The sequence below is a fragment of the Coregonus clupeaformis genome, unplaced genomic scaffold (assembly GCF_020615455.1).
Source record: "Coregonus clupeaformis isolate EN_2021a unplaced genomic scaffold, ASM2061545v1 scaf0148, whole genome shotgun sequence".
Taxonomy (NCBI): Eukaryota; Metazoa; Chordata; class Actinopteri; order Salmoniformes; family Salmonidae; genus Coregonus; species Coregonus clupeaformis.
The window spans coordinates 641,656-653,985 of record NW_025533603.1 but is presented as its reverse complement, the minus strand read 5'-3'; the positions used below and the strand labels follow the sequence as shown (position 1 = coordinate 653,985).

General features: G+C 45.2%; 1 protein-coding gene across 1 annotated transcript; it reads left to right on the top strand.

Moving 5' to 3' along the window:
* Positions 1 to 315: 315 nt before the first annotated feature.
* LOC121556479 (serine/threonine-protein kinase SBK2) lies at positions 316 to 4,275 on the top strand (the record flags this gene model as incomplete). The annotated part of the gene is given in 3 exon segments (XM_045213751.1): positions 316 to 460; positions 2,060 to 2,262; positions 3,053 to 4,275. Coding segments are annotated over 3 exon segments (1,149 nt in total), but the record flags the coding sequence as incomplete, so codon positions are not given.
* Positions 4,276 to 12,330: the final 8,055 nt, after the last annotated feature.

Genomic DNA, 12,330 nt, shown 5'->3' with positions numbered 1-12,330 from the left:
TTCTTTAAAACAAAATATATTTCTTATTTTACATTTTTTTAGAGTATATGTTTAATTTTCATTTGTTTTCTATATATATATTGTTGTTGTTTTTTTATTTTTGTTGTTAATTTATTTTTATGTGTTTAATTTTTTTATTTATTATTATTATTATTATTATTATTATTATTATTATTTATATATATATATATATTTTTTTTTAACATTTTTGTGGGGGTGGGGTGGGGGGGGGGTAGAAGGATTATTTTTATAACATCAACTCCTTATAAAAAATATTCTCCCTGTTTGACCATGTTTCCTTGTTCTCTCTGTCAGGCTGCAGCTCAGGAACTGGACGAGCTATGTTTCCTCTCAGCCCAGTCCATGTCCACCCTGGAGACCTCCGACCACTTCCAGATGGTCAAGCTGCTGGGAGAGGGATCCTACGGCAAGGTCATGCTGGCCGTCCACAAGAAGAGAGGTCAGTAAAGCACCAGAGGTCACTGTAGTGGTCCCTAACCCTGGTCATGGAGAGTTATGGGGTGGGCAGGCGTTATAAATTATGCCTTCCTGTATTATACTTATGCTAAAACATGTATTATTTTCTACTGAGCCATTTACTTTATGTTCGTATTCTTATCTTTTATTATTTCTCATTGTTGTTGCATTGTCGAGAATGAACCTGCCAGTAAGCATTTTGTTGGACGTGTATATCATGTGTATCTTGTACATCCAACTAATAAAACTTGAAACTTGTTCTAGTGAAATATGGGTCTGAAGAGGGTTACAGTTCAGAGGATAAAACTACATGTGAACAGTGGGTGGTTTATTTGTCCAACATGAGGGTAGAGGTGTTTTTATATAGTGTCAACTTAACCTTTAGCATGAGTATTGCTGTTATGAAGTGCTTTACTACATTCTTGGGGATACGGTTGCTGTGGGGTGTCCTCAGGGGAGAACAACTGCCCCTTTTCATTGAAACCAAGCAGGGTTGGATAGGTTACTTTCTAAATGTAATACGTAACAGTTACAAGTTACCTGTCCAAAATTGTAATCACTAACTTTTGGATTACCCAAACTCAGTTATCTGATTACTTTCCCCTTAAGAGGCGTTAAAAGAAGACAAAAATTATCCTTCAAACACATTTGGTGTGTCATCATAGAGGTCTCTGACCTTTGGTCAGACTCGCTCAGGTGGAACAAACTTAAACGTACGCCTTTTTTCAATGCTGAATTGAATGTCATTGACAAAACAGAAAGGTGTCATAAAGTATTTTTTCGCAAACATCCTTTCTGAATTTAAAAATAATCCAAGAAGTAATCATCTAGTTTTTCAAAAGTATCTATAATCTAATTAGAATATTTATTAGTAAAAAAAAAATTGTAATCGGATTACATGTAACTGATTACATGTATTCAGTTACTCTCCAACCCTGAAACGACAGAAGTTCAAGGCCGACCGCAGTACTGCAGGCATTGTTAGCCAAAAATGGGATCCCCCACTATAGTGAATGGAAAAATGTAAATCTTTGTGGTGAATCTTTGTGTAAATAAAACAACTTTCGAAGACAATCATGTTACCAAATATTGCTTCTAATATGTCCTTGAACAGATTATTTTAAAATCGCACACAGAAGAAGCTATAAGGATAATTTAGTTACTAACGGCAGCCTGCAGTACCCCGGTCGGCCTTCAACTTGAGTTACTACATGAGAGGAAGCAGCACTGAGCTAGCCTGCAACGTCACTTCCTGAAGTAGCTCAAACTGCGCATGAGACGCCATCTTATCCGACTTCATTTGGCTTCAATGCGCTTTTGAGTCTTCACATAGGAATGAATGCTGTCACGTGATCAATGGCTTTGTCCATTCATAAACAGACATTGGCTGTCCTCTATCTAAACCCCTGGGAATAGGGAGGTAATTTAGATATCCCCGGTGCTATATGGAATCTGCCAGGATGTTTTCATGTTTTCAATGCGGTCACAGTGTTGACAACATTATTTACTCTATAATTTATCTATTTATGTTTTGGTGCAGTATTTGGTTAGATTTGAATGTATTTATCTTCCTTTCCATCAGGCACTCCCATGGCTCTGAAGTTCTTCCCCCGTCAGTCCACATCCCTCTTCGCTTTCCTGCGTGAATACAACCTCTCCCTCTCTTATTGCACTCATCCCTCTCTCACCCGGGCCCTGGGCATCTTCTTCTCCACCCCCTGCTACTACGTCTTCGCCCAGCAGGCTGGTCTCTATGGAGACCTCTACAGTGTCATCGTGTCAGAGGTCAGTTAGAATCATAAATCTGTTAAAAGACTCTGAGTCAGTCATACATGAGAGGGTTTTCATTTCAATGTCAAAGCAATAAAAATAAGTGCACAACACAGACCCAGTATTGCAATTCCTCCGAGGTCTACCACCACCTCTACTGCCCCATATTACCCTGGTCCCAGTTGCCCTCTTCCCTCTGTCAGTGAGTACATGATAAAGACTTCAATTGAATCCCTCCAGTGGCTTCCACCTCATCCCCTCTAGTGTCTCTTTGATTGTGTCGGTCTCTGCCAGTAACCTACAGTTTATACTCTATTTCTCTAAGTGGATGATAAGCTTGCATCATCTTCAAGACCCTGGTGCTTGCCTACGGAGCAGCAAGGGGAACTGCCTCTCCTTACCTTCAGGCTATGTTCAAACCCTACATCCCAACCCGACCACTCCGTTCTGCCACCTCTGGTCTCTTGGCCCTCCCACCCCTACAGGAGGGCAGCTCCCGCTCAGCCCAGGCCAAGCTCTTCTCTGTCCTGGAAGCCCAATGGTGGAACAAGCTTCCCCCTAAAGTCAGGACAGCGGAGTGCCTGCCTATCTTTTGAAAACATCTGAAACCCTACCTCGTTGAAGAGTATCTTAAATAACTCTCACAGTGCTCTTTTTGTGTGACCTATCTAGTAAACTAAACCTAGCAGCGGCCTAGGTTAAACCATGACCCAAAAGGAATCCAGGCCATACCATTTATGAAACAATGATATACAGTATAATGTCGTTTCTCTTTCTCCCTCTATCTCTCTCTCTCTGTCTCCAGGTGGGTGTAGATGAAGAGTGTGTCCAGAGGGTAATGTCTCAGCTGAGTGGTGCCGTCTCACACCTCCACTCCATGGGCTTCGTCCACCGTGACATCAAACCAGAGAACATCTTCCTGTGTGACCACGCCTGTCGCTGGGTCAAACTGGGTGACTTCGGCCTGGCCCGCCCCACCGGCTGCACTGTCCGCGCTGTCTGGTACGACTCGCCCTTCTGCACGCCCGAGGTGGAGCAGGCCAAGGAGTCAGAGAAAGTGAGGGAGCAGAGAGAGGAGGATGGAGAGGAGGAGGAGAACATTTGGATCACAGTGGAGACCACTATAGACAGCTGGGCCCTGGGGGTGCTGGTCTACTGCCTGCTGACGGGATGCTTTCCCTGGGAAGAGACCACCCACGACGACCCCGCCTACCGGAGGTACAAGGAGTGGTACGACCGCGAGACGGAGAGGGAGGAAAGGAGCGAGGGACTGAGAGGGGAGGAGGAAGAAATTTGGTGCGAAGGTGAAAGAGAAAAGGACAATATCCTGAGCCTGGAGGAGAATCAGAAGTTGAACCCTGTGGCCCCACATTTTGAAGGCTTCAGCCCACTGCTGATGTCTCTTTTCAGGGAGCTGCTTAACCCGCAGGCCAGGCTTCGAGGAGGCCCTGACGAGATCCTCAGCTACCTGGGGGGGCCCTGGTTGATGGAGACGGAGAGAGAGGAGAAGAGGAAAGCAAAGGAGGTAGAGAAGAAGGCCAGGAAAATAAGAGAGGCAGGAGCAGTGGAGGAAGGGAGGGAGAGGGAAGGAAGAGGGGAGAGATAAAGTGTTTCATACTAGACAGGTTCGAGAATTTTTAAGATGTACTGTACATTTTCTAAGAGAATATTTGCTTTATAGAGGTTGATATTATGAATATATTGCTGAACATTTCTTACTCTGTATTGATAGAATTGAGACTACTGTATTTTGATATTGCTGTATGTTTTTCCTTGTAATAGTACTTCTACGGTGTAATGCAACTTAATATTATGTGTGTGTGAGCGTGCATGTGCCATGCCTGCCTGTGTATGTGCGTGCTTGAGCATGATCGTGAGCGTGCATGTGCGTCCATGTGTGCTTAGAGGTAGCTAGCCTCTTAAGAGAATAAATGAACTAGCGCTCCTTCAACACACAGGCTGTATTATAATGATCACTCTATGACACTTTATGTTGTAAAAATATCTGAATAAACCAGTTTGTATTTATATACATGTCTTACTTCTCTATGTATGTCTAATACACTTTTTCTTGTATTGTTTTTAAATAATACATTTTCCAATATGCAAACCTAGAGATTTTGTCCAATAGAAAAGGTATGTCAGCAAAACATCTAGATTAGCCACAAGAGTACCCGGCTCCACGAGGGGACTAAAGGGGGCTTAGTCCCCTCAGTTCAAACTTTAGCCCCCTCAGTTTTAGTTTTATGTCACTATATAAAAATAGCAAAAAAGTTAAAATAATTGAGTGACAGGTTGGCGCAAAAAAAAATGTATCTCCGCTGCGCTGTCAGCACAATGGACAAAACGCGCGGTGGTGTGTGTAGGCGGGCTATGTAAAGCTACTGGAGCGGTTTAGTATGACTCCTTTGACTTTCCATAAAAAGCGGGAAAAAACGCTTCTCATCTCTGTTGTAGGCTAAGTGAATAACGTCATGTAATATTTGATTTTGATTTATAAGGGCGGGGTCAAGTTTACCAGTCAGGCACTGGCGAAGTACGCCGTGTTGGAGGCCGAACTGACTCCTTCCTGCTCCTCTGCTGTTCCTATGGGTGCCGTTCTGCAGGAGTGTCTTCCCTATGATTGGGTGGGTGCGTGAGGTTTTCATCCCGACATTTGCCGCGTGAAGGTTCCAAAATGCAATTTGCGGGAAACACCGTTCTAAAATGTGCACCGCACATGCAAGCGGTTTCATGGACAGAGATGGAAATGTCCGTTAGAAAGAGGGGGGGATTTAAACATGCAACAACTATCATGGGTTGCTAATATGATTAGGATAATTCCTTTGGCCTCAAGACAATGAAAGAAAGTTGAAAGAAAACCAATAAAACAGAATACATATGAGTAAATATTTATGAAAAGTAATTGCCTCCACGTTTCTATGGTGGGATTTTGGCTATAGGCTATTTTGAAGCAAGGTAAGACATGCCTCATAATATGATGTAAAACGTCCAGGTTTCAAACAATGAAGGAACAGGAAAAATATAGCGATGCTAATGATGGTAGATGGAAAGGCTTTCCCAAAAACCGTCTCTATTAAACGTCAACAACTACAGACCAGTATCCCTTCTTTCTTTTCTTTCCAAAACTATTGAGCGTGCCGTCTTTAGCCAACTCTCTTGCTATCTCTCTCAGAATGACCTTCTTGATCCAAACCAGTCAGGTTTCAGGACTGGTCATTCAACTGAGACTGCTCTTCTCTGTGTCACGGAGGCTCTCCGCACTGCTAAAGCTAACTCTCTCTCCTCTGCTCTTGTCCTTCTAGACCTGTCTGCTGCCTTTGATACAGTGAACCATCAGATCCTCCTCTCCACCCTCTCCGAGCTGGGCATCTCCGGCGCGGCTCACTCCTGGATTGCGTCCTACCTGACCGGTCGCTCCTACCAAGTGGCGTGGCGAGAAGCTGTCTCCGCACCACGTGCTCTCACCACTGGTGTCCCCCAGGGCTCAGTTCTAGGCCCTCTCCTTTTCTCCCTATACACCAAGTCACTTGGCTCTGTCATATCCTCACATGGCCTCTCCTATCATTGCTACGCTGACGATACACAACTAATCTTCTCCTTTCCCCCTTCGGATAACCAGGCGGCGAATCGCATCTCTGCATGTCTGGCCGACATATCAGTATGGATGACGGATCACCACCTCAAGCTGAACCCTGGCAAGACGGAGCTGCTCTTCCTCCCGGGAAGGACTGCCCGTTCCATGATCCTCGCCATCACGGTTGACAACTCCGTTGTGTCCTCCTCCCAGAGTGCGAAGAGCCTTGGCGTGACCCTGGACAACACCCTGTCGTTCTCCGCCAACATCAAGGCGGTGACCCGATCCTGCAGGTTCATGCTCTACAACATTCGGAGAGTACGACCCTGCCTTACACAGGAAGCGGCACAGGTCCTAATCCAGGCACTTGTCATCTCCCGTCTGGATTACTGCAACTCGCTGTTGGCTGGGCTCCCTGCCTGTGCCATTAAACCCCTACAACTCATCCAGAATGCCGCAGCCCGTCTGGTGTTCAACCTTCCCAAGTTCTCTCACGTCACCCCCCTCCTCCGCACACTCCACTGGCTTCCAGTTGAAGCTCGCATCCGTTACAAGACCATGGTGCTTGCCTATGGAGCAGTGAGGGGAACGGCACCTCCGTATCTTCAGGCTCTGATCAGTCCCTATACCCAGGCGAGGGCATTGCGTTCATCCACCTCTGGCCTGCTGGCTCCCCTTCCTCTGCGGAAGCATAGTTCCCGCTCAGCCCAGTCAAAGCTGTTCGCTGCTCTGGCACCCCAATGGTGGAACAAGCTCCCTCACGACGCCAGGACAGCGGAGTCACTCACCACCTTCCGGAGACATTTGAAACCCCACCTCTTTAAGGAACACCTGGGATAGGATAAAGTAATCCTTCTACCCCCCCCCCCCCAAAAAAAAATAAAATAAAAATAAAAATAAGTATAATTGTAAAGTGGTTATCCCACTGGCTATAGGGTGAATGCACCAATTTGTAGTCGCTCTGGATAAGAGCGTCTGCTAAATGACGTAAATGTGCCCTTGAGCAAGGCACTTAACCCTAATTGCTCCTGTAAGTCGCTCTGGATAAGAGCGTCTGCTAAATGACTAAAATGTAAATGTAAATGTAACTAGCTACAAAGTGTAGTTAATTTATTTTGCAAATTCCATCGCATGTGCTACAGAAACACCACAAACAATAGTGCTAGGTGCCTGCACACTTGAATTAAAGGGTAACTACTCTCAAAAATAAATATTTCTGAGATTTTTCCCAGACCTCAAAAGTGGTCCCCTGATGTGGTTTAAGCATTGTTATGGCCTTAGAACATACAATTTTGTTGTTTTTCTGAAGGAAAAAAAAAGTGTAACTTTGAGAACGAAAACTTGAACAAATTTGGGAAAATCTGAAACCTATGAATTTCTGACTCAGTTTATCTGTTTCAATAATAGGTACTACTATTAGCCTTCTACACAGTACAGCTTGGGTTGGCCTGACTGTGAAAGACCAATATGGGATTTATCATGTTATGTCATTCAGAGTGTATGTCACTGTTTCTCATATAATTTTTCACACAGGACACTTTACCTTAGCCTGGCGGGCCGTTTGGATTTGACCCACTTCTCCAGGCACCACTACACCACTGCTCCGATTGGGAAAAATCGATTTGAATGGTCATCCAACTTGGAATTCCACCTCGGGAACTACAGTGCATTCGGAAAGGACCTTTTCCACATTTTCTTATGTTACAGCCTTATTCCAAAATTTATTAAATTGTTTCCCCCCATCATCAATCTACACATAATACGCCATAATGACAAAGAAAAAACAGTTTTTTAGAAATGTTTGCAAATGTATTAAAAATTTAAAACAGAAATATCACATTTACATAAGTATTCAGACCCTTTACTCAGTACTTTGTTGAAGCACAATTGGCAGCGATTACAGCCTCGAGTCTTCTTGGGTATGACGCTACAAGCTTGGCACACCTGTATTTGGGGAGTTTCTCCCATTATTCTCTGCAGATCCTCTCAAGCTCTGTCAGGTTGGATGGGGAGCGTCGCTGCACAGCTATTTTCAGGTCTCTCCAGAGATGTTCGATCGAGTTCAAGTCTGGGCTCTGGCTGGGCCACTCAAGGACATTCAGAGACTTGTCCCGAAGCCACTCCTGCGTTGTCTTGGCTGTGTGCTTAGGGTCGTTGTCCTGTTGGAAGTTTGGTGGTTCCAAACTTCTTCCATTTAAGAATGATGGAGGCCATTGTGTTCTTGGGGACCTTCAATGCTGCAGACATTTTTTGGTACCCTTCCCCAGATCTGTGCCTTGACACAATCCTGTCTCGGAGCGCTACGGACAATTTCTTCAACCTCATGGCTTGTGGGACCTTATATAGACAGGTGTGTGCCTTTCCAAATCATGTCCAATCAATTGAATTTACCACAATCAAGTTGTAGAAACCTCTCAAGGATGATCAATGGAAACAGGATGGACATGAGCTCAATTTCGAGTCTCATAGCAAAGGGTCTGAATACTTAGGTAAATAAGGTATTTCCCCAAATAATAATTTGATACATTTGCAAACATTTCTAAAAGCCTATTTCACTATGTCATTATTGGGTATTGTGTGTAGATTGATGAGGATTCTTTTTATTTAATCCATTTTAGAATAAGGCTATAATGTAACAAAATGTGGAAAAAGTCAAGGGATCTGAATACTTTCCGAATGCACTGTATACCTGACCAGCATGCCAAGAATAGGTGTGGCCAAATGTATTTAAGTGCCCATTTGGGGATGTTGTAGTTAGTTCACTTTTGGGTAACTCAAGGGGAGGCTGTATCTGAGCCTGGTAGACCCCACCTGTGCTTTATTGGTTAAGACAGGTTTTACCTGATGAGAGGCTTTTTCTTTTGGATGCTGACATTTTGAAGTCAGAACTATGTATATACACTGAGTGTACAAAACATTAGGAACACCTTCCTAGGATTGAGTTGCCCTCACTTATGCCCTCAGAACAGCCTCAATTCGTTGGGGCATGGACTCCACAAGGTGTCGAAAGCGTTCCACAGGGATGCTGGCCCGTGTTGACGCCAATGCTTCCCACAGTTGTGTTAAGTTGGTTGGATGTCCTTTGGGTGGTGGACCATTCTTGATACACACGGGAAACTGTTGAGCTTGAAAAACCCAGCAGTGTTGCAGTTCTTGACACACTAAAACCGGTGCGCCTGGCATCTACTACCATACCTTGTTCAAAGGCACTTAAATATTTTGTCTTGCCCATTCACCCTCTGAATGGCACACATACACAATCCATGTCTTAATTGTCTCAAGGATTAAAAGTCCTTCTTTAACCCGTCTCCTCCCCTTCATCTACATGATTAAAGTGTATTTAACAAGTGACATCAATAAAGGATCATAGCTTTCACCTGGATGCACCTGGTCACTCTATGTCATGGAAAGAGAAGGTGTTCCTAATGTTGTTGTTTTTTACAGATAAACTAATATTGTTAATGTAAAACTGGGACAGGAATCGATCCCTGTGGGACACCCTTTGTTATGTCCAGAAAACCTGTTTTAACACCATCAGCAAATACACACTGTTCTGTCCTTTAAATAAATGTCCAACCAGCTACACACAGCCTGGTCCAGGCCAATTGATGAAAGCCTCTGAATAAATAATGAGTGATCCACTGTGTCGAAGGCTTTAGACAGGTCAATAAAAAGGGCCACATAGTGTTTCTTCTTATCCAAACAATTAAGAACATCAGTTCAATCATTTGAAAATAAATTAAATTACCTAAGATTACGGTTATCCTACCAACGGGACATAAAAAACTGTAATATCTTATGTTTCGCCGAGTCGTGGCTAAACGATGACATGGAAAACATACAGCTGACGGGATATACTCTACATCAGCAGGATAGAACGGCTGACTCCGGTAAGACAAGGGGTGGCGGTCTGTGTATATTTGTAAACAACAGCTCGTGCACAAAATCTAATACTAAGGAAGTCTTGAGGTTTTGCTCGCCTGAGGTAGAGTATATTATGATAAGCTGTAGACCACACTATCTACCAAGAGAGTTTTCATCTATATTTTTCATAGCTGTCTATTTACCACCACAAACCAATGCTGGCATTAAGATTGCACTCAATGAGCTGTATAAGGCCGTAAGTAAACAGGAAAACGCTCATCCAGAGGCAGCGCTCCTAGTGGCCGGGGACTTTAATGCAGGGAAACTTAAATCCGTTCTACCTAATTTCTACCAGCATGTTAAATGTGCAACCAGAGGAAAAAAAACTCTAGACCACCTTTACTCCACACACAGAGACGCATACAAAGCTCTCCCTCGCCCTCCATTTGGCAAATCTGACCATAACTCTATCCTCCTGATTCCTGCTTATAAGCAAAAACTAAAGCAGGAAGCACCAGTGACTCGGTTAATAAAAAAGTGGTCAGATGACGCAGATGCTAAGCTACAGGACTGTTTTGCTAGCACAGACTGGAACATGTTCCGGGATTCTTCAGATAGCATTGAGGAGTACACCACATCAGTCACTTGCTTCATCAATAAGTGCATCGATGACGTCATACCCACAGTGACCGTACGTACATACCCCAACCAGAAGCCATGCATTACAGGCAACATCCGCACTGAGCTAAAGGGTAGAGCTGCCGCTTTCAAGGAGCGGGACTCTAACCCGGACACTTATAAGAAATCCCGTTACGCCCTCCGACGAACCATCAAACAGGCAAAGAGTCAATACAGGACTAAGATTGAATCGTACTACACCAACTCTGACGCTCGTCGGATGTGGCAGGTCTTGAAAACTATTACAGACTACAAAGGGAAGCACAGCCGCGAGCTGCCCAGTGACACAAGCCTACCAGACGAGCTAAACCACTTCTATGATCGCTTCGAGGCAAGCAACACTGAAGCATGCATGAGAGCACAAGCTGTTCCGGATGACTATGTGATCACGCACTCCGTAGCCGATGTGAGTAAGACTTTTAAGCAGGTCAACATTCACAAGGCCGCAGGGCCAGACGGATTACCAGGACGTGTACTCCGAGCATGTGCTGACCAACTGGCAAGTGTCTTCACTGACATTTTCAACATGTCCCTGACTGAGTCTGTAATACCAACATGTTTCAAGCATACCACCATAGTCCCCGTGCTCAAGGACACTAAGATAACCTGCCTAAATGACTACCGACCCGTAGCACTGATGTCTGTAGCCATGAAGTGCTTTGAAAGGCTGGTCATGGCTCACATCAACACCATTATCCCAGAAACCCTAGACCCACTCCAATTTGCATACCGCCCCAACAGATCCACAGATGATGCAATCTCTATTGCACTCCACTGCCCTTTCCCACCTGGACAAGAGGAACACCTACGTGAGAATGCTATTCATTGACTACAGCTCAGCGTTCAACACCATAGTGCCCTCAAAGCTCATCACTAAGCTAAGGATCCTGGGACTAAACACCTCCCTCTGCAACTGGATCCTGGACTTCCTGACGGGCCACCCCCAGGGGATAAGGGTAGGTAAAAACACATCTGCCACGCTGATCCTCAACACGGGGGCCCCTCAGGGGTGCGTGCTCAGTTCCCTCCTGTACTCCCTGTTCACCCATGACTGCATGGCAGGCACGACTCCAACACCATCATTAAGTTTGCCGACGACACAACAGTGGTAGGCCTGATCACCGACAACGATGAGACAGCCTATAGGGAGGAGGTCAGAGACCTGGCCGTGTGGTGCCAGGATAACAATCTCTCCCTCAACATGACCAAGACAAAGGAGATGATTGTGGACTACAGGAAAAAAAAGAGGACTGTGCACGCCCCCATTCTCATCGACGGGGCTGTAGTGGAACAGGTTGAGAGCTTCAAGTTCCTTGGTGTCCACATCACCAACGAACTATCATGGTCCAAACACACCAAGACAGTCGTGAAGAGGGCACGACAAAGCCTATTCCCCCTCAGGAGACTGAAAAGATTTGGCATGGGTCCTCAGATCCTCAAAAGGTTCTACAGCTGCACCATCGAGAGCATCCTGACTGGTTGCATCACCGCCTGGTATGGCAACTGCTCTGCCTCCGACCGCAAGGCACTACAGAGGGTAGTGCGTACGGCCCAGTACATCACTGGGGCCAAGCTTCCTGCCATCCAGGACCTCTATACCAGGCGGTGTCAGAGGAAGGCCCTCAAAATTGTCAAAGACTCCAGCCACCCTAGTCATAGACTGTTCTCTCTGCTACCACACGGCAAGCGGTACCGGAGCGCCAAGTCTAGGTCCAAAAGGCTTCTCAACAGCTTCTACCCCCAAGCCTTAAGACTCCTGAACAGCAAATGGTGGCTACCCGGACTATTTGCACTGCCCCCCCCACCCCCCACCCCACCCCATCTTTTTACGCTGCTGCTACTCTGTTAATTATTTATGCATAGTCACTTTAACTCTACCCACATGTACATATTACCTCAACTACCTCAACTAGCCGGTGCCCCCGCACATTGACTCTGCACCGGTACCCCCCTGTATATATCCT